Raw genomic sequence first — 22,282 nt, 5'->3', positions numbered from 1 at the left:
AGAGACATCTCTGTTTGACAGGTGTGAAACTGAGTCCAGAGAAGGCAGTGACTTATCACAGATGCCTCTTATGTAGGTGCCAACTGGACCAAGGCAAACATCCGCCAAAATGAGCTTATTTGCAAACGTTTTAGAGAGCAAAGTGTTATAGAAGATGCCACACTTGATACGAGATATATGAAGGGCCTTGTCATTAAAATCATCAAGTGTACCCATGGCCAAGAATGTCATTTCTAGATCCATTCTGCCTGAGCCTGAAGCCTGACCCACTGGTAACCATCAAGGAGATCAGAAGCAGAGTATCTATCCTTGCCACATCCAAGTTTTACCATCATCCCTGCAAAGCGGGGATGAGGATAACAGCCAACCCCTACAGTGATGTAAGAATTTTATGAGCTGATGCAAGTAATGTGAACACTGTCTAATACACATTAGCTATTACTGTAATATTTTAATATTATATTAACTATCCCTGAAGTATAGTAAACCATACAAAACAATTTCCATATCTAATAACTGCTATCCATATCTGTATTACTAATTTCCGTATCTCAAAGGCTTAAAATTAATTCTTTATCAGGGTGAGTGAATAGCGAGGTGAGTGACATGGGAAAGGAAAAACATAGCAAAATCACACATATCACATGAAAAGATTAAAAATGTATGTCTATAATGGCCATGTACAAGACTTGGAATTAGTATTACAAACATCAGTCTTAGAAACACAATTCTGGTGAAAGAAACAGAAAAAGCAATGAGGATTTTCTTGGACACATCGTTTTGGCTTATCCAAAGCTTTAACACTTACCCACAAACAAACAAAAGGAGTAGAGAGAGTAAAGCTTCAGGGCTCCTAATCACTCTTCTGCCCATGGAAACATAACATTTCCAGCCACTTCTTCTGAAATTACTCAGACAGGCACCAGTACTACTGATGAGAATACCAGTGAGTCTGAGTCTCCCCTGGTATTATCTGGCCTCGTCTTCCCAATGATGAACACATTCAAAACACCAGAATTTTAAGGAAACTTATGAAAAAAATTGCTCCACGCAGAATGAACTTCCAAAACTGAGTTTAGGCATCTTTCAATCCAAAGAAGAAAAGGTCATGAAAATCCACTTTGCTATTTTAACACACACACTCATACACTCACTTACTTTTTCCTTCCCATTTAATGAAAACCCGTGTCTTGTAAAAATTAAAATACTGGCATGATGGAGCAAAGAACGAAAGACCCCCTCCCCTTGCTCTCTTCCAATCACAGATGCTGAAGGAAGCGCTGACAGTGAGGCACTCCACATAACTCACCGTCCCCACCAAGCACAAACATCTGTGGTCTTGAGCACAACCGCACAGCTCTTTTCTGATTCATGTACTTCAGCTAGGCAGAAGTGTGCCTCCATCGTCCCAGGTGCTCTGAGCGCCTCCTTGATCAGTTTCTTGGGAGATGCAGACAGCTGCCCCCTCCCACACCTCAGCTCCTGGAATGGTCCAGCCAGGCTTGGGTGGGAACTGAGAGCCCGTCTACCCCTGGTCCTCCTGCAGGGAGCTTACCTGAGTGCGAACAAAGAAGCAGCACCACACCATGGGGCGCTCCGACCTCATCCACACAGAGTCCCCCGCCCCTAACTGCGGCGGCGCCCTTCGGACGGGATTCTCTGAGCAGAGCAGAGCATGCTTTCCCTCAAGGAACTCCTCCCCACTACTTGGGCTGTACGACAGGAAGTGACAGGGGGCCATCAGTTACATTGTCAGACGCCGAGAAGCACACCAGCCCAGAGCTCCCCACCTCCAGCGGTTTCCTTGCCGGCTGCTGCTTTTTCAGAGCACCCTGCCTCCTGGCATTCAAAGGCACACCAGAAACTCAGTTTCTGGCTGGCAACTCCCAGCCTGTAAGGAACAACAATGCTTAAGCGGGTCCCCACCTAAAGCCGTGCTGGGCATTCCGGCAGCTCTAAAGGGCTCACTGCCAGGATACCATGCTTTGTAGACCCAAACGTTGGGGTGAAATGGATAGAGAAGGGACACTGGGAGGAGAGCTGTGTATGTGCTCAAAGAGGAATCAACAGTCCACTTGAACTTCACCCAGGAGTCAGGGCCCTGCCTGGCATGCAAAGTCTACGCTGAATCCTAATTTCATAGCAACTCAACAAATGAGAGTGATGGTAAACACTCCACCCATCCGTTCTTTTCTTTTTTTCCTAGACAAATTTTCTCTTCAGAGACCCTTCAAAAGAGTTGCTTCTAGAAACCTCTCTTTCAGCTTTTAACAGGACTAACAAAAGGCCTTACTGCTCGCCTGACGGAAACAACTCGTGGCTGACATTTCTCATTTTATGAACTGGGGATCTCACCAATGAACACCGTGCCCTAGTCCCTTGCCTTTGACAAGACCCAGACTTATTGGGTGAGACAGTCATGTGAACTACAAGGTTTCAGATGGAAACCGTGCCTATTCAACCCTTCACCACAAACAAATCAACACCCTTACCCTCCTAGCACAGTGGCAGAGGGACTTGAACCCAAGCAGACATAACTCCAGGGTAGCTTTCAATTCTTAATTTTTATTTTTTAGTTCTGCAACAGGGTGGGTATTCGATTTGCAACCATCTTTCTAACTGTAACTTTCAGCAGAAAGATTTAGCCCAGGACTCCTCAAGACATTCTTATAAATGCACAGATTTTTAAGAGCCTTTGCCTGTCTCAGCCCTGAGTACAATGGGGGGGACTCATCAAAGACAGAGGGTTCATTTGATAAGCTTCAATCCAAGACTCAACCTCAGAGCTTAACAGAAATGCTCTACCCGCCCATTCTTGGGCCAGCAGCCGGGTGCTAACATTTGGTCTCTGAAGAGTGAGTTACATAAGCATGCTATGGAAGGATGCGCCAGGCTGTGGCAGTGCAAAGATGAACCAAAGGTGACCAGAAACAAAACAAATGCTGCCAGGAATTTGCAAAAAGTGTTGAGGGAGCCAAGAAATTACTGAGCCTGGCAAATGCATTTTTCATAGGGACAAATTCTGGGAAGGCTTCTTAGAGCCAGAGACACATGGGCAGGATTCTGAGGGGTGTTCAAGGGCAAGGGCAGTGGGGTGCAGACCCATATGAGCGCTTAGGAAGAAAGGCAAATACTTTGAAAGTACTGCTATGACAGGCCTGCATCCTGCTTCAGAGAGCGTGACGGGGGTCCCACCTGTCTGGGGAAAGAGGGAAGTGAAATCACTGTGAAAAGGCTCAAGCCCTTCAGGCAAGCATGTGGGTCACCTCAAGGCCTATATGTGGTACCTCCTTGGCCAGGTACCCAGGAAACACTTGGTAAAGTGTGAAAATCAAACAGCGGTATCCACAAAAAATGGGCTTCAGGTAGTCCTCAGGATCCTCTATTTTCCAAAGCCAGACCACCCACAAAGCAAACCTGGGGTAAGCAGTGCTATGGTGGGGAGGGGAAGTGTTCCTAAAAAGGCTTCCTGCTCTGGCCTCGTGCATAGAAAAGGTCCTGATTTGTATAGGCCTGTAAATAAGCTAAGCTTAACCAGCCCTGGCAGTAGCTCAACTAATGAAAAATGCCAATTCTCTGAGGACCAAGGACCAAGGGTTCTTCCCCATAAGTGCAGGCACTGGAATCCTGGAGGAATTTCCCTCTGCAGGGGCCTCAGCCACCAAGACTAGGGTCCACCCCAGGCAGGAGCCAAAGGCAATGTGAGGTGATCACAGGGCACTGGAGTTTCTTTCTTTCCTGGGGGAGGAAGGGTACATTCACATGAACTAATCCTAGAATGATTAAGCCTAACTTCGGGGCTGCTGACTGTGAATGAGAAAGAAGAATCGAAACCTGTGGGCTGCAGTACTTTGTGGAAGAGGTGAAACTTGAGTGGGCTCTGGGGCAGGTAGCCACAGCAGAGGGAGGGAGGGCGGGAGGACCAGCAGAGCCCCTGACAGGAGAAAAAGGGCACAGCCTGCAAAAGGGAAGGGAAGAGCCGGGTGCGGCCCTTCCCTCTGATGCCCCGGCTTTGACAGGAAGAACAACTCCCGTAATGAGATCGCCTGGGCAGAGGGCACCTCGGAGGCGTAAGTTCACTTTGAGCATTATAATGAGAGCTTATAAAGGTATGGGATGTGGGTTTTCTCCACATGGCATCTAAGATACCATGGACTATTCAAACACGTTTTTCTACTGATATTTACATTTTAAAAGTACCCTAGTGTCATTATAATACATTCGAACCACACAGAAGTATATAGTGTAACAAGTGAATCTTCCCAAAGGCCTCGATTTTTGCCTCACCACAATCCCACTTGCCAGAGGCACTGTGTCAAAACCAGAGGCAGATAAGTGAAAATTGCTCAGTCATGTCCGACTCTTTGTGACCCCATGGACTACAGTCTGCCAGGCTCCTCTGTCCATGGGATTCTCCAGGCAAGAATACTGCAGTGGGTTGCCATTTGGGGGTGAACAAACCTAAACGCCTTTAGGACCATGGGGGTAAGGGATGGGAAAGAAGTGGCTTGGCAGGCATTGGACACCACTGACAGTACTTGCCTTAGGAAAGTTCCAGCTTACTGGAGTCCCAAGGGACTAATGGCGCAAGTGAACAGACATTCCAATTTTTCAAGAGAAGCTGGGAATTTAGGATTTTACATGAAATTTCCCAAATTTTAATTGCTGGCAACTAATTCATCTTTTTAAAAAATTCTATGCAAGCCACATAAAGCACAGTTGCTGGTGGACTTGACCCAAGGGCCACCAGTTTGCTACCATTGCTGGTGATCCTTTAGACATTTCCTTCCATGTAAACACACGTAAACTTGTGTTTTATCACTTTTTAAATACATTTGTCCAACATGCAAAGCTTTAAACGTTACTTTAGCACTTGCTTTCTTCACTTAATATCATCTTTCCACATTGTTCACATCTTGGACTGCTCTGCAAAGCATGGTACGGGAGCACCTTTGTTCATCAGCTCCTGCCCTGTGGACAGTCAGCAAGCGTTAAGAGACACACGTGAAATGTCACCTCTCAGTTGCTCATTCCTGACAATGTAACTCATGATGAAAGGGCACCTGTGCACAGATATTAAAAAGTCCTAAAGCCATAATTACTGAAACCATTAATGATGACTGCAGATTTTCAATGTTTTAATATGCGAATTTTTAAATTTGATCCTCGCAACTATCTCCAGGTGGGCCTTCCTATTATCTCTACCATATAGATTTTTTTAAAACTTGAGACTCAAGCTGGTGGTGTGAGCCTGCCCCAGAGGGCCTAGAGGTGGCAGGGTTGGGTGCGGAGCCAGGTGGGCTGACCTCAGAGCGCCTGCTGTCTGCATATAGCCCTAGGACAGATTGCCCAACACCTGCCCTGGGATAGCCAGAATCTGACATACAGCAAATGTTGACTGCAAACCACTGGAGGAAAGAAGGACCGCTAACAAACAGGACAATTCAGTTCTTATAAAGAAAAGCCCCACTTTAAGGTTCTACTTCATACTCAGTCAAAGTATATTCTACATAAATTAGAGTGAGATGTTAAAAGGGAAAAAAAAACAAAAACAAAAAACTATGAAATTCTGGGGGTGGGAGTTCTCAGGGTATGATACTTTTCTTTAAATATGTGAAACCTGAATCATTAGATATTGTCAATGGGAAACTACCTAGAAGGCACCTATAGGTTTGCAAAAAAGGTCCCTGTTCTTCCACACCTGGTGAATAACTGCAGTGGTAGCTACTTCTTATTGAACTCCAAAGAGACTAGCACCAAAATAGGGGCCTCATTAAGATTGCACCCCTCCCCCACTTCCTTGTGTCACTAGAGCTCAAAGTGATGTGTTCCTTATGCTGTTAGCCTATTAACTTATAGCAAGAGCTGTTGCGAGGTTTCAAGCCACTTTCTCACGAAAAATATTATTTTAAAAAATTCACTAGGGCTGTCATAAGTTCATTTACATAAAACAAGATGGTGAGATTTCAGCAGAATTATTTCTTCATTAAAAGCTGGTGACTAATGGTGGTTGTTTCCATTCAAATGTTTATTCTGATTTCTTTTATTCAACCTCTTTCCTATTTGCACCCAAGAAGCCATAGATTTCACAAAAGATCAGAAGTTGTCTGGGAATTTCAGGGCTTGTGACCATATCCCAGTTGATGCCTTACATTTTAAAATAATTCCACAAATTGAATTGAAAAATAGGTAGTAAAACAATCCCATTAAAATGGAGTAGAAGCAGTAACCAAATTAAAATAGTATACTGCACCTTGCTTGAGCCAAGTTTCCAACGTTAGAAACGTGTTACATCACAGATCTTAGTTCCTGAGGCTGTTGTCAAATTCAAATTAAGACTGGGAAGAAACGAAATTTATGCTGTGGTGGAGAGGGGAGGTACAGGAATACTCTTTGGTATTATTAGGTTAGCAGGAAGGCATAATGCATGGCAAGCCGGTAGGAAATAAAGAGAACTTCAAAGTAATTTGGAGCCTGGGAGTTTACTTGTGGTCACACATTTTTATTGCATAATTTCATATCTACTCCTTGGTGCTGGAAGTGTGGTTAAATTAAGCAAAACTTGAACAAGCTGGGGCATCCTGGGGGAGCAGGTCCAGACTCCACACCAGGCCAGTGTTGGTTGGAGGCAAGATGGTTTGACTTAAGAGACTGTCACCATTTGAAAATGCTAATGTTCTTCTAGAGCCCTCCTTAATACTGCAGCTCAACAAGATAACAGCATGCCGAGAAGAATGTGGGAGCAGACCTGGCTGCCCAGGGTCAAGAATGAATAAATAGAAAAGTCTTCATCTATTGCTGCAACACAAGAACTAAAAATAAATGAGGCTTGAACACGGAGGTCTCAACAGATTGCTAATCCTGAGGGCTTGTCTTGCTTGTTTTGTTATGAGCAATAGCTTGAATCAGTTTTTTTCTCTAAACAAATCTGAACTTTTATTTATCACATTTCTGACATGATTTTGGCAACCAATACATAGACAGCTATTTTAAAAAGCAAATGAAAAATAAGGAGAGCCATCTTCTGATGTGCCCTGTGAAACAGCCACTAACCTAGGCTGGTCCTTGGGGTTCTTCCTCCTTTAAGAACATGAGCAAGGAAGCCTGAAGAATTTCTGCATGGAGCAGACTGGGGCGCTTCCAAGAAGCTCACTCAATTTCTTAGAAATGTGAATACCCTGAATACAGTTTTTTCAAAGGACTGTCAAGTACTCTTTGTTAAACTATCAGTTAAAAGTGAAACTCCAGCAGGTTGCTGACCTCTAACCAGTTCTTAGGAAAAAAAAAAACCAACAAAGTTTAAAAACTGATTAGATGATATCGGTCAGCCAAAGAGCTTCCTTCCTTGGAAATGAGACTTACTCTTTGGCGTTAAACTGTCAAAACTGGTTAGAAGTAGAAAATCTAAATATGAGGAGGGTAGTACTCCTACCACTTGAATACTCAGGGGGCATTTGGAAAGTAATTTGCTTATATCAAAAAACACATCGAGACAAACTGAATGTCTGAGTTAAAAATACATAACCAAAGCAGAAATCATTCTTTTAAAAAAGTGTCTCGCTAGTGTTTTGACTCCAGATATCTCCTTAGGGATAATTTCTGGCAACACCTGGCTGGCTGGAATGATGGACAGTAAATGAATAGGGGAGCTCTGTGATATTTGGCTCTGCCGTTTACTAGTTGAATGATCTGGTAAGTCACTTCCTAACTTCCTTGACTCTTAGTTTTCTCATCTGTAAAACAGGAATAATGATTTTTCAAGCAGAAAAGGAAGGGTTTTGGCGTCATTATAGATACTGTTTCAGGTCTTCCTCTGAGCACACTGAAAAGTTGCTACCAAATCTAAGATAGCTTCGTTTTCATCTTGATTTGAAAGAGAGTAAGAAAAAGGCAAAGGAAATTGGCAATTTCTCATTTTTTTCCCTCTTCCTTCCAATAGGCGGGAAAATGGAAAGGTGGTTAAAACTCAAGCCCCATTTATTTTTTAGATGTTATAATGCTAACTTCTTTGAAATCCTTGTGTCCATCAAAAAAATTTAAAGCTTCAATGAAAACACTTCCAACAAAATACCAAGAGATTGAAAAGCATGTATACACACATGACTCAGAGCGTCATTCTGCCTACACAACAGTGAAAGTGGTTTTTTTTTGTTTTTTGTTTGGTATATATCTGTGTACTAGAAGAATAAATATTGCCACTTTTCCCCTTAAGTCCAAATCAAAAAGGAATCACCCAAACACTGGAAACTGGCAAACCAAGTGGGAGGTAGTCAGAAAAGCCTTCCTTCCTCCCAGCTCCCACCCGAGGGAAGCTGATTCTGGGTGGAAGCTCAATGCCTCCTCCCAGTTAGGGCTCTGCCCCGAGGCTGTCCCTTTAAATCAGACTTCCTGGTAAGACTCAGAGATTTCCGCATGCAGCTTCCTGGAGACAATATAAGATAAACAATAAACTTTGCAGCAAAATCTTAGACAATAAGCCCCACGTGGCCATAACAAGAAGCAATTATAAGCGCTGACAATGGCCAGGGCATTTCCAACAGGAATGCAAATCTGTGATAAACATGGGAGAAACATGCTTCCCACACACCTGCACAAATGAAATTAATTTCCAAAAAAAAAAAAGCTCCTAGCCTCTCATCAGACTGAGAAATAGCTGCTTCCAAATTTGGCACTGCTTTTTGAAAAATCAGTGTCTAAGAGAAAAGCAATCAGGTCTTCCTTAAAGTGCCACTGCCTATTAGACGCACACTGTTGAGGCCACAGGACCGTGTGAGTCACTTACTCCGTGTCTCTGTGAGGGACATTCATCACCCTTGGGATGCTCTGCAGCTCACCTCCCCACCCCAGGATAAGGGAAGCCCCACTTCAGGAACGAGAGCCCACATTCTACCAGAGGAGACGAGGGGGCCATACACTTGCTTTCCCAGTTTCCCTGGCCGCTGGGCACGAGTGAGGCACTGGCAATCGGAGACTCCCACCGCAGACTGGGCAGAAGCTGGCAGGGAAAGCAGCGGGGATACTGCAGGCTGCTCTGGTGAGGGTGGGGGCAGCTCGCAGAGGTGGCAGTGAGGGCAGGTTGAGTAGCCGTGTCCTGTAACCAGCGCTGGGGGTGCAAACCATGGTATGTATGCACACCTGCCCAGCAGTGGCAGCCGCGGTAATCTTGCAGGAAATGTTTGGTAGTATAATTTGGGTTGTTCCCGATTCCCTGATCCTTCCTAAATTCTCTGAGCTTCCGATTTCCAGTCAATTCTTTTTCTGCTTAATCAGTCACAGCTGGGTTTCCTTGTTAGGAGTTAGTTCACGTGCACAGAACACAGGACGGGCTAAAGCCAGAGGAATCCAGAAACCAATCCCAAAGAATGATTCTGAGCATAAGGGCTGAATATATTCTTTCACACTTCCAATTCAGTCCAATTACTGCCCTTCAGCCTGCAAGGCCCTGTATCACTCGGCCCCTATCTCCCTGCTGGACCCCAATCTCACTCTACTCTCCTCCTTCCTCCTAAGCTCCAGGCACACATGCTGTTCCTCATCAGATTCTTTTCTGCCTCAGGGCCCTTGCACTTTCTCTACTGCAAACTGTTTCCTCCAACTCTTCATACTGCAGCCGCGTCTTCCTCATAGTTCAGTCCCAGCTTACAGGAAGCCTTCAATGACCAGTCTGTCTAAAGGACCACATCCCACACATCACCATCTTATCCTTTATCACAACACCCTGTTCATTTCCTTTCCAGCAGATATCCTGTGATTAATTTATTTCATTATTAATAACAATAACAACCACCATTGATCAAGAGGCTTGTTACATGCCAGACACTAGATGTACTCTTGCTGTTGTTCAGTTTCACTAAGTCATGTCCAGCTCTTTGTGACCCCATGGACTGCAGCACACCAGACTTGCCTATCCTTCACTATCTCCTGGAGTTTGTTCAAACTCATGTCCACTGAGTTGGTCACATTATCCAATCACCTCATCCTCTGTCACTCCCTTCTCCTCCCGCCCTCAATCTTTCCCAGCATCAGGGTCTCTCCCAGTTAAGTCAACTCTTTGTATCTCAGTGGCCATGTATTGGAGCTTCAGTCTTTTCAATGAATATTCAGGATTGATTTCCATTAGGATCAACTGGTTTGATCTCCTTGCAGCCCAAGGGACTCTCAAAAGTCTTCTCCAGCACCACAATTCAAAAGCTCCAATTCTTCAGTGCTCAGCCTTCTTTATGGTACAACTCACATCCGTACATGACTACTGGAAAAATGACAGCTTTGACTATACAGACCTTTGTTGGCAAAGTGATGTCTCTGCTTTTAATATGCTGTCTAGGTTTGTCATAGCTTTCCTTCCAAGGAGCAAGCATCTTTTAATTTCATGGCTGCAATCACCATCTGCAGTAACTTTGGAGCCAAATAAAATAAAATCTGCCACTACTTCCACTGTTTCCACTTCTATTTTCCATGAAGTGACAGGAATGGATGCCATGATCTTAGTTTTTTGGATATTGTTTTAAGCCTGCTTTTTCACTTTCTTCTTTCACCTTCATCAGAAGGCTCTTTAGTTTCTCTTCGTTTTCTGCTATTAGAGTGGTATTATCTGCATACCTGAGGTTGTTGATATTTCTCCCAGCAATCTTCATTTGTGAATCTCCAGCTTGTGATTCATCCAGCCTGGCATTTTGCATGATGTACTCTGTATATAAGTTAAATAAGCAGGGTGACAGTATACAGCCTTCATGTACTACTTTCTCTATTCTGAACCAGTCCATTGTTCCATGGCCAATTCTAATTGTTGCTACTTAACCTGCTTACAGGTTTTCCAGGAGACAGGTAAGGTGGTCTGTATTCTAACATGTCTTTAAGAATTTCCCACAGTTTGTTGTGATCCACACAGTCAAAGGCTTCAGACATTATATTAAACTCATTCAATTCTATGGTCACCCTATGAGATAGGTACTTTTTTTTATCCTTCACTGACAGATAAGGAAATAGGCTCAGAGGGGTTAAGGAATTGTTCAAGCGTGGCAGTGATGCAAAGAGGTTTTGAACCCAGGCCTGCAATAAGGGATCATTACCATAGGGCTCATTCAAGCAGCTGTCTGACAGCAATGGAATGAGACACGACCACAATGCAGGCTCTGGAGCCACAGGGCTGACCCAGCTCTCATGGAGCCCATAGCCTCACATTTCAGATCTTACACCACATGTTCTGTCTATTTTCCATGGATCCTCCTTATGAAAAAAATGCAGCCAGGTGTGTGTAAAGAGGGTGAGGAAGTCCTTCACTCAACAGAGAAGAGCCTAGCTCTGCGCTGAGTCAACATACAAAAACACCACGGAGATGCTCACAGGCCAGGGACACAGGCCTGCCAACAATGCTGGCTGCTCACCCAGCCACTTTCCACAGTCCTGGAGCACCAGTCACACAGAGGGATCACCAGGGACTATTCTCATGTTTCCCCTGAGTGAAAGCACCATTTGAACAGGGTGTTGGGAACGTGCAGGAGTTGCCAGGCTGAGGGGAGGAGGACCAGAACAAAGGAGAGGAGGCGGGACAGCACGGTTCATCCAGGAAGAGGTGACATGTTCAAAGGGCCTGTGGAAGGGACAGGGTGGGAAGGCCAGGAGACAGAAGGCTGGAACCAAGGTAGGCATGCCAAGAGAAGGCTGGAACCAAGGTAGGCATGCCAACTCTATCCTGTAGAAAATGGGGCAACACGAGTTTTTTTGGCAAGAACAGACATGACTAGATAAAAATTTTTTTTCTGTCAGTAACAGTGCCATGGCTATATAACAAGGGTGAGATGTTCTGGTGCTCTATTTGCTACATATTTAAAGTACACGTGCATGAGCTAAAAGCCAGGAACTGTAACAAACACCACCGAGAATTCCATGTCTATGCTTCCTGACTCTGTCCCTCTGTTATATGAGAAGTGAGATAAATTTGCCCTTGCAACAAGAGTTAAGCACAGCCATCCCCTCCTGAACTGTGAAACTACACAGAGCTTTCACATCTGTAATTTATGGAGAAAAGAAGGAATTCCCCTGCTACTTGACTGTACAACTTCAACCACCTCTGCCCTCATTCCCCCAGTGGGATAATAAGAACCTCACCTCTGGGTTGTGTCATCATTAAAATGAAAGACTGACTCTTATTTATTGTTAAGAATGTTTGAGTCCACACAAAGAGCTTCCTATGCTGAAGGAGCCTCTGCGGAATTCAGGAAGAGTGCCCAGAGAGACCTTCTGAGGCTCAGTGAGACCAGAACACAGTCACAGGGAATGGTATCCTAAGTCTGCAGCTGAGGCGGTCAGGAAGCACCAAGGCCAGCCGAGATGGTGAGGCACAGCATCCGGAAAGTAGGTCGGACATCAGTGGAGGCAGTTTAGCAGGACTAGGTAAAGGACTTCTAAGCCAAGCAACCTGGATTCAAATCTCAGTTCGATTACTTACTGTGTTGCCTCGGGCAATTTGCTTAATTTCTCTGTGTCTCAGTTTCATCATCTGTTAAATGAGGATACTAAGAACACCCACCACAGATCGGTGTGAGGATCAAACAAATCAGTGCCTGGCACATGCTAAGTAACAGTAGCAGCTTTTAGAGACTGTGTATGATAAACAGTGAAATTTACAGCAGGATCATGGATACTAAACACCCACACGGGACAACAAAAAGCAAGTATAAGTGCTGACAGTGGCTAGGACATTTTCAATAGGAATGCGAATCTATGCAAATAGCTGTTGCTACTATCATTATTTCAAATATATAATATTTTTTATAGTATATAATCATGTATCTTGAATAAAACTTTATTTTTAAATATTGGGTTAGGCCACAAAGTTCAGTTGAGTTTTCCCATAAGATGTAATGGAAAAACCTGAACGAATTTTTGGTCTATATTATATAATATTACATATTACATAACAATATGTAATGTTGCATAACAATATTACATAACACTGTGCTACAGGACATGTAATTATTACCTAATATAGTAATATAACTATTTTATTATGATTGGTTGTAACCTAATTGAAGAAAGAATGTGTCAACAACAATGAAGGGTCTGAGGAGGGGAGCCACAGTAGCTTGTGCAGTGACTTTTGATCCCCTTCGGGTAAAGTAACCGTGACATCAATGTGGACGCCAGAGCCAATTTGCTGGGTCAGAGTCTGGGATCTGCCACCCATGAACTGCATGCTTGGGAAAGTTACTTAGTCCTTGAAACCTTGAGTTTTTCATCTCTGCAAAGGAGATAACAATATTAAATTCTTAGAGTTTGTACCAAGCACCGGTGCTGAAATTTATGTTTTCACAGAAAATCTTTCCAACAGTCATGTGAATCATATACAATTATGATGTCTATTTTACAAGTGAGAAGACCCACAGCTCTGAGATGTTAATGAAATCACTAAAGGACACACAGAAAGTCTGATGCAAGCCAGCACTCTAAGCCAGCCCTCAAGTTCTGCAGATGCAAGAAGCATGAGAAGGATGTACCACAGCTCCTCTGCAGGACGAGAGAGGAAACCCCTGTGTGCACAGGAATTACCCTTTAAGAAGGGTGTGTGTTTTTCACTGCAGATCCCTACCCTTCAGGCATTTGCTAGGCAATGAGATTCCCGGCTGTTAAACACCTATTATTCACCAGGCATCTTGCTGAATGTCCCATCGCATCACTGACATCTCATCACCATGGCAACGCTCTGAGACAACGACTGGAGCACACTGGGGCTCAGAGAGGTTGAGCTCCTGGCCCACGGTCACTGAGCTTGTCAGTGGCAGCATCCCACCACACGTCTGTGTCTGTCCTACTTTCACACAGGCTTGGAGAGAGGTTCTGAAAACACCCCTTAATGTCCTTCACACGCCCCTCTCCCCCTCATTACCTCCTACTCCGAAAGCACAGAGCTACTTACTCTGTACCAAGATAATGATGATGGGGGCCGAGCAAGGCCATGGCACAAACTATAATTACTACAGACAACAATTTGCATTCCAAATCTGAAATGTACTCAGGGCATCACTGGAGCCCTGTAATCAGTTTAGCCTCTCCCCAAATTTCTCTGGAAATGAAGACCTACTCAAGAAACTGAGACATGGCGGGGGGTGGGTGTCTGTTGGAAAATATGCCTCTGCCCCCAGCAAACTGCCACCTGAGGAAAAACCATGCCAAAAAGTGGCCAAGGCTGGGCGGGATCGAATCCCCAGAGAGGTCAAATTCCTCCTCTGTCACAGAACAAAGAAAACAACACCCAGGACAGTGGACACACTGAGCAAGACTGGTAAATACTGAAAGGCAGGAAACACATTACATAACACATGGGCCTCAGTGCAAGGCACATGGACACCCATCCCTCCTCTATCAATGCTGTCTTGCTGATGAGTCCTGTGGCAGGGTGAGGGGGCCTTCCCACCACAGGGCCCCCACAAGCTCAGCAGAGGTTTATGATATGCACACTGTGAGAAAAAATACAACCTCTGCTTTGGAGAAAGAGCTCCCAGAGAACCTTTCCATGAACACAGACTGCTACGATCTGGGTGCCCCTGGGTGGAGAAGGAGGGTGAGACTGGAGGAGTGGGGGTGGAAGATCCCAGAATTCTCAACCCTGCCTGTGGCTTCTTTTACTCTTATCTGAACCACAGAGGCATTTGCACTAATAATTACGGCTCCTGGGTAAGTTTCTAAAGTCCTGGGTACTTGTGGACTGGGATTCACCATAGCTCCACCTTCTTTTACTAGAGAAGGCAGACAGACCACACGTCCATTTCCGTCACCCCTGATCCTGACTGAAGATTGGCACGTGGAACCTCTACTGAGATGACGTTACATCTCCAAGACTGCCCCAAAATCTAGAGTGTTTCTCAACTTTAACGTGCCCTCAAATCCCCTGGGCATCTTGAGAAAAATGCAGATGCCGATTCAGGTCTGTGGTGGGGCCTGCGATCTGGCAGTGCTCCCGAGCTCTCAGGTGCTGTTCCTGTTACTGCCCCATGGACCACACGCCAAGAACCTTTGCTAGGTCACATGCTAGTGGCTTAAGCACATAGGAAAAAAAGAAAAATTCATTATTTCCTATGTTTCCACCGTCACAATGTCAAGTGGTATCTTTGTTCTAAGACCATGAGCGAAGAAGTAAATTCAGGCACTATGCATCTTCAAAGTTTTTATTTCCAAGTTATCTCAGTGGTGGTTAACAGGATGCCTGTCTTTGCAGGAAAACCTTGTTGAAGGCTATTAACTAAGGAAAATCCAGCAGATTGTCCCTTGGCCCAAGCTTCTGGAAAAGCCCTGGGTTCTCTGAGGTTCAGAGGGCAACACAGTTGAACACTGTGCTTTCACGAGCATTCTCATCACTGATGTTTCTCTCCTTGTCAGCGGAGCGGCCAGTCCACTGTGTTCTAGAGGCTGAGCCACCTGCCCCCTTAGCCCACCAGCATAGCTAGGGACCTCTTAAGAGCTTGAGCACTGTCTGCTCAGTCACAGGTTACACCATCCCAACCAGACAGGCACCCTAATAAAATCATCCAACTAATTCAACACATGTTTTCTTTTTTAAATTTTCTTAACTGGCTAGAGCTGGCTGCCCTGTCCCGTTATGCAAACAGTACACAGTGAATTGTTGATAACATCTCCTTACCGTTGCCAACATAAACCCTGCCTGGCCAGCAGAAATGAGCCCGGTGACTCTAAGCAACAATAGTTGCATGGGTTTGTTTACATAAACACAACTAACAACAGGTGAAAATGTTTTTATCTCCTCCTATTGCTAAACCAGAGACTTCTGAAATTGAGTTCTGGAAATAAAACCAAATGTCAAATGTGAGAACAGAAGACAGTTTAGTGGTGAACACCCGGAAAGCCAACTCTGTGTTTCCTACACAAACACACATGTAGACACAGATTTTTGTACCACTAAATCAACTAACTTATTTGTATTGTCTGTTTCTTGCCTCACAGTAAGGATTTTTCTTTCCTATTCTTGTCCCCTGCACTTTTGGGCATTTGCCTTTTGACTTGGGTAGCAGAAATATTTCTTAATATATTAAATAAGTTTAATATCATTAAATAACATAAAATTACACATAAGAGATATAAGAGGCAACACTAGTCTCTAAATCAAAACCCTAAAATAGGAAAAAAAAAAAAATGCCAGTAGAGAAGGGAAGAGAAATCGACATTTCTTAAAGTAGAGAGATGATGTTCAAAGAGTAGGTAGGCTCCAGGGAGGGAGCCTGTGATATACCACGTCAGAATGACTAACGATATATTCCTAAGTATTTTATTCTTTTCGTTGCAATGGTGAATGGAATTGTTTCCTTAATTTCTTTTTCTACTTTCTCATTATTCGTGTATAGGAATGCAAGGGATTTCTGTGTGTTGATTTTATATCCTGCAACTTTACTATATTCATTGATGATCTCTAGTAATTTTCTGGTGGAGTCTTTAGGGTTTTCCATGTAGAGGATCATGTCATCTGCAAACAGTGAGAGTTTTACTTCTTCTTTTCCGATTTGGATTCCTTTTATTTCTTTTTCTGCTCTGATTGCTGTGGCCAAAACTTCCAGAACTATGTTGAATAGTAGCGGTGAAAGTGGACACCCTTGTCTTGTTCCTGACTTTAGGGAAATGCTTTCAATTTTTCACCATTGAGGATAATGTTTGCTGTGGGTTTGTCATAGATAGCTTTTATTATGTTGAGGTATGTTCCTTCTATTCCTGCTTTCTGGAGAGTTTTTATCATAAATGGATGTTGAATTTTGTCAAAGGCCTTCTCTGCATCTATTGAGATAATCATATGGTTTTTATTTTTCAATTTGTTAATGTGGTGAATTACATTGATTGATTTGCGGATATTGAAGAATCCTTGCATCCCTGGGATAAAGCCCACTTGGTCATGGTGTATGATCTTTTTAATGTGTTGTTGGATTCTGATTGCTAGAATTTTGTTGAGGATTTTTGCATCTATGTTCATCAGAGATATTGGCCTGTAGTTTTCTTTTTTTGTGACATCTTTGTCAGGTTTTGGTATTAGGGTGATGGAGAATTCTGGAAATAAAAGCAAAAATAAACAAATGGGATCTAATTAAAATTAAAAGCTTCTGCACAACAAAGGAAAATATAAGCAAGGTGAAAAGACAGCCTTCTGAATGGGAGAAAATAATAGCAAATGAAGCAACTGACAAACAACTCATCTCAAAAATATACAAGCAACTTCTGCAGCTCAACTCCAGAAAAATAAACGACCCAATCAAAAAATGGGCCAAAGAACTAAATAGACATTTCTCCAAAGAAGACATACGGATGGCTAACAAACACATGAAAAGATGCTCAACATCACTCATTATTAGAGAAATGCAAATCAAAACCACAATGAGGTACCACTTCACACCAGTCAGAATGGCTGCGATCCAAAAATCTGCAAGCAATAAATGCTGGAGAGGGTGTGGAGAAAAGGGAACCCTCCTACACTGTTGGTGGGAATGCAAACTAGTACAGCCACTATGGAAAACAGTGTGGAGATTCCTTAAAAATTGCAAATAGATCTACCTTATGACCCAGCAATCCCACTGCTGGGCATACACACCGAGGAAACCAGAATTGAAAGAGACACATGTACCCCAATGTTCATCGCAGCACTGTTTATAATAGCCAGGACATGGAAACAACCTAGATGTCCATCAGCAGATGAATGGATAAGAAAGCTGTGGTACATATACACAATGGAGTATTACTCAGCCGTTAAAAAGAATTCATTTGAATCAGTTCTGATGAGATGGATGAAACTGGAGCCGATTATACAGAGTGAAGTAAGCCAGAAAGAAAAACACCAATACAGTATACTAACACATATATATGGAATTTAGGAAGATGGCAATGACGACCCTGTATGCAAGACAGGGAAAGAGACACAGATGTGTATAACGGACTTTTGGACTCAGAGGGAGAGGGAGAGGGTGGGATGATTTGGGAGAATGACATTCTAACATGTATACTATCATGTGAATTGAATCGCCAGTCTATGTCTGACGCAGGATGCAGCATGCTTGGGGCTGGTGCATGCGGATGACCCAGAAAGATGTTATGGGGAGGGAGGTGGGAGGGGGGTTCATGTTTGGGAATGCATGTAAGAATTAAAGATTTTAAAATTTAAAAAAAAATAAAAATAAAAAAAATTGTTCTAACATAAAAAAAAAAAAAAAAAAAAAGAATGACTAACGAAACAAGATGGAGAAGCCACTTCCTGAGCAATGGGTGTTGGAGAAAATGAAGAGCAAAGTGAGGACAAGCTGTTGAGCGGCACACATGCAGGGCCTCTGAGTCACTCTGGATAATGAGATGAGTATATTTTTAAAAGAAGGAAAAAAGACACGAGATCAAGACTGTTAGACTAGGCAGCAAGAGGCTTTATTATGTATCAGGAACAGCAAATCTTGTCCATTTGTACCAATTCTGTAGGCTTGAAAAGACCATTGCAGTCTCAAACTTTTTCCTTCCTTGAGAGAGAAGCTTTAGAATTTGGCAATGAACTTGGTGATGTCTGGCAAAGATCAGCCCCGAGAAAAACACCTTCGATTTTCACTACACAAATATTACAACGGGAAACATACTTTGGGACAAGAGGGCTTTTTGAAAAGACAAGTATCTTTTTGACTCCTAAATTCCTAAGCCAAGTTTGCAATTGATTGTCCTCAGAGTTTCAATAATAAACTAAACTCATGCCACATTATGTAATTTTCTCTAATTCTCTCTATAATGCTAACATCACTTATCATAAAGTGATATTTTATAGTATTGTCCCAAGCTATCATCCGGAACCCATTAAAAATAATGTGTCCCAACTGAGGAAGATACAACTGAGTTACCTATTAATTCTTTGGAATATTAACTCTTGGGGATGACTGTTTTAGGACTGTGATTTCTCTCTTGGCTGAGTACATGGTATTCATTCTTATTAAGGTGCTTTCCTCCCCTCTCAAATATTCAAGTAAGATTTATGGATTTTTTTTTTTTAGTTGTTGTTAGAAAGGAAGACAAAATTCCTCCGACTTCACCTTTATCAAGTTCTCACATTTAAAACTCCTCCACAAACAGATGTCATTATTTTAAAATTCCATCTTAAGTAACCATGGGATTTAGGCCAATTCATTGAGTTTCTGACTCAGATTTATTTCTGCTATATTCTTAAACTTTAAGACCTAAAACTCCACTTAAAAATTATAGTTTGTCTTCTCACCTTGATTTTTCTTCTCTTTAATTATAAAAATTATGTATGCATCTTGTAGAAACTTGGCAAAGTCAAAATAAAACAAAGAAAAAATGTCACTTATAACCTCACAGAGAGGAAATCATTATTAATATTTCGGCATATTTTCTTTCAGTCCTCTAAGTGAACTTTTTCATAGCAGATTATTCACTGTACATACAATTTTGTTTCCTGCTTTTAAAGCCATAACAATAAACATTTTTCTTGAATTAGCACTCTTCCTCAACATCCCCTTATGGCTGCATAATATGAACATGTATGGATAAAACACAATTTATACCAGCTGTTTCACATTATCAGACATTTACACTTTTCCATTTTTTCTATCACTATAATGACAACTGGACTAAACATTTTTGTCCATAAATCTTAATCCACACCTCTGGTAACTTCTTTAGGATAAATTCCTAGAAGTCAGACTATCAGATCGATAGCCATAAATATGTTTATGATTCTTGACACAAATAGCTTTCCAAAAAGATGAAGAAGTAACAGTGTCACTAAACATCGGTGACAGCATCCATCCTGTGAGCATTACAGTTATCACTTTAAAACAGGCTGATTAATTCTGCAGCCTGAAAACAATACCTTAAAAAATTTCCGATTCTTAGACTGACCTGCTGAGGTCAATGATTTCAAATGTTTCCTCACCATCAGACTAATCTTTACCGTTCAAAATATAATGTTAATTTTTCTCACATACAAGAATGCAAACAAAACCACAAACATGAAAAGAATGCAGTCATTCATTGGATGTTTTCATTGGGCAACTAAGGTGCTGTAGTTAAGAGGCCAAGAACAGCCAGTACGATGTACCAGTCTGTGACAGCACAGAGAGACACGAGCAAAATAAATTCAGAACTGAATCCACTGCCAAACTTCACAAAGTACATAAGATTCGAATTACCATAAGTCACACTTATCAGAAGGAATACATCAGAATGTTCAGGAATACTTCCAGATTACATTTAAAATTCATGCAATAGCTTTTCCACAAGAAATTTTCTTTCCTCCCTCCAAACTGGTGCACATTCCCATATACATCAAGTAAGTTGTTTCTTTTTTCTTTTTTTTTTTAACTTAATGGCACATATATGCTAGAGCAAATGGTCCAGATTCAGTCTCTTATAATCCAAGGCCTGAATTGATCAACCTACAATATGGAAAAATACCAGAAAAATGGAAACCTTTTCTACCATGCTGGACATGGTTTGGAGTATCTTCCCCTCATTCTCTTTTCAGGAGACGTGTCCCACTTTCCCCAATGTTCTCCACAGCTCCTGCTAACTAGGTATAACAGTAGCTGTAGCGAGGGGGCAAAAAAGTATTTACTGAGCATCTAATGTCACAAACCCAGTGCTAAACACTTAACATGAATTATTTAATGTAATTCTCATAAGAACCCTGTGAGTTAGATACATTTTTCATATGGGGAAAAATCTGAGTCCCAGTGGGTTTCCTTACTTGCCCACCCTGGTGAACAGCATTAGACCTCTTTGACCCTGACTCTCTGGCGGCAGATGACTGGACCAAAGGGGAGGGAAGCCCCTCTAGGAGCCAGCCAGAAGGCTGCCCACCACCTGTGAGGGTCAACACAAGAAAGACTATCTGAAGCAATCAGGGTTTTCTTAGGGATCTGGGGAGAGGGCAATTGGGACTATCCTGAGCTTTGAGAAAAAGAGATGCTAAAAGATCATGTGAGGTTGGATCAGAGCTGGCATTGTAACAAACCCAACAGTAGCTCATGCAAGGAGAAGACATTGGGAGCAGGACTTACATATCAGAAGACCATAACCAAGAGAGAAAGAATGAAACCAACCCACAGAAAGAAATCCTTGGTTTCTGCAGCTATAATTCTCTTTTTAAATAGCATTTGTCTTGTAATGGGAGCAAGCACCTGCTTTCTGACAAGAACTCAGTCTGAAATAACCACTAAGGAATCTACAACAGAGTCATTCCTCACTGGAATGGACTGTCAGCAGCATCTTTCCTGTGCAGCAAGTCAGCACCATTTATTACAAACAACCAATGCCATGTGCCTCTTAATGAGATGCAAGTAGCTGGCATCCCTTAGGATATTTTCCTGCCCAAAAGTCCTTAATCTGAAACAAACCAAGTCTTTTGACATAAATTACCAGTGTTATAAGAAGTATAAAGGACAGAAGAGCAAATTAAATGACATCTTAGGTAAGCAATCAGATAAACTAAAATGTGAAATCCATTCTACAAGCAATTAGTCTGGTCTTTAAAAAAAAATCAATTTCATTAAAAAAAAAAAAAAAACAAGAGGAATGAGAGGACTATTCAAGGACTTAAAAGGACTAAAAAACACAGTTACAAAATGAAATCATGGTCCTCAACTGGATTAAAAAAACCACCAAAACCAAAAAATCCAACCAGATGCAATGCAAGGCCCTTGAACGTCTTCAGGGAAATCAACTATAAAAGATAGTTGGGGAAATAGGAATACAGACTGAATGTTGGGGAATTAATAGTAGCTTTCCTAGGTCTGATAATGTAGGAAAATGTTTGTATTCTTAGTACACATGTATTAAAGAATTTAGAAGTGAAGTGTCATGATCGTCACAATTTGAAAGCTTTTGTAGAATTAAGCAGATTGTATAAACAGAGATAGATAAGCAGTTAAAGCCAAATGTTAGCAATTGTTGATTTTAGATGGTGGGTGTTCACTGTACCTACTTTTCAACATCCCATATATTTAAAATTTTTCATAACAAACGGTTGAAAAAATAACACACATATTAAAAATAACCATCTTGGAAACCCCTTAGGAAGATATCAGGTGAAGCTTGACGATCCTTCTCTCAATAAACCACACGTAAGAGTTCTTTAAGGCTTCCCCAGTGGCTCAGCAGTAGAGAATCTGCCTGCAATGCAGGAGACACAGGTTCAGTTCCTGGGTCAGGAAGATCCCCTACAGAAAGGCATGGCAACCCACTCCAGTATTCTTGCCTGGAGAATCCCATGGACAGAGGAGCCTGGTGGGCTACAGTCCAT

At 42.4% G+C, this 22,282-nt stretch overlaps 1 protein-coding gene across 3 annotated transcripts in view; it reads right to left on the bottom strand.

The window, feature by feature from the left end:
- The window catches only part of ARHGEF3 (Rho guanine nucleotide exchange factor 3), a 313,864-nt gene that overhangs the window by 172,990 nt on the left and 118,592 nt on the right, over nt 1-22,282 (bottom strand). Inside the window, exon 1 of one of the 3 annotated variants that reach the window (XM_012099858.5) lies at nt 1,556-20,499. The exons of the other annotated variants lie outside the window; for them this stretch is intronic. Coding sequence (XP_011955248.3) covers nt 1,556-1,741 — 186 coding nt within the window. The 5' untranslated portion in view covers nt 1,742-20,499. Of the gene's footprint in view, nt 1-1,555; nt 20,500-22,282 lie in introns of those variants that run through there. 3 annotated transcript variants of the gene reach the window in all.

Source organism: Ovis aries, chromosome 19 (genome assembly GCF_016772045.2).
Source record: "Ovis aries strain OAR_USU_Benz2616 breed Rambouillet chromosome 19, ARS-UI_Ramb_v3.0, whole genome shotgun sequence".
Taxonomy (NCBI): Eukaryota; Metazoa; Chordata; class Mammalia; order Artiodactyla; family Bovidae; genus Ovis; species Ovis aries.
This window is presented reverse-complemented; position numbering and strand designations above follow the sequence as displayed.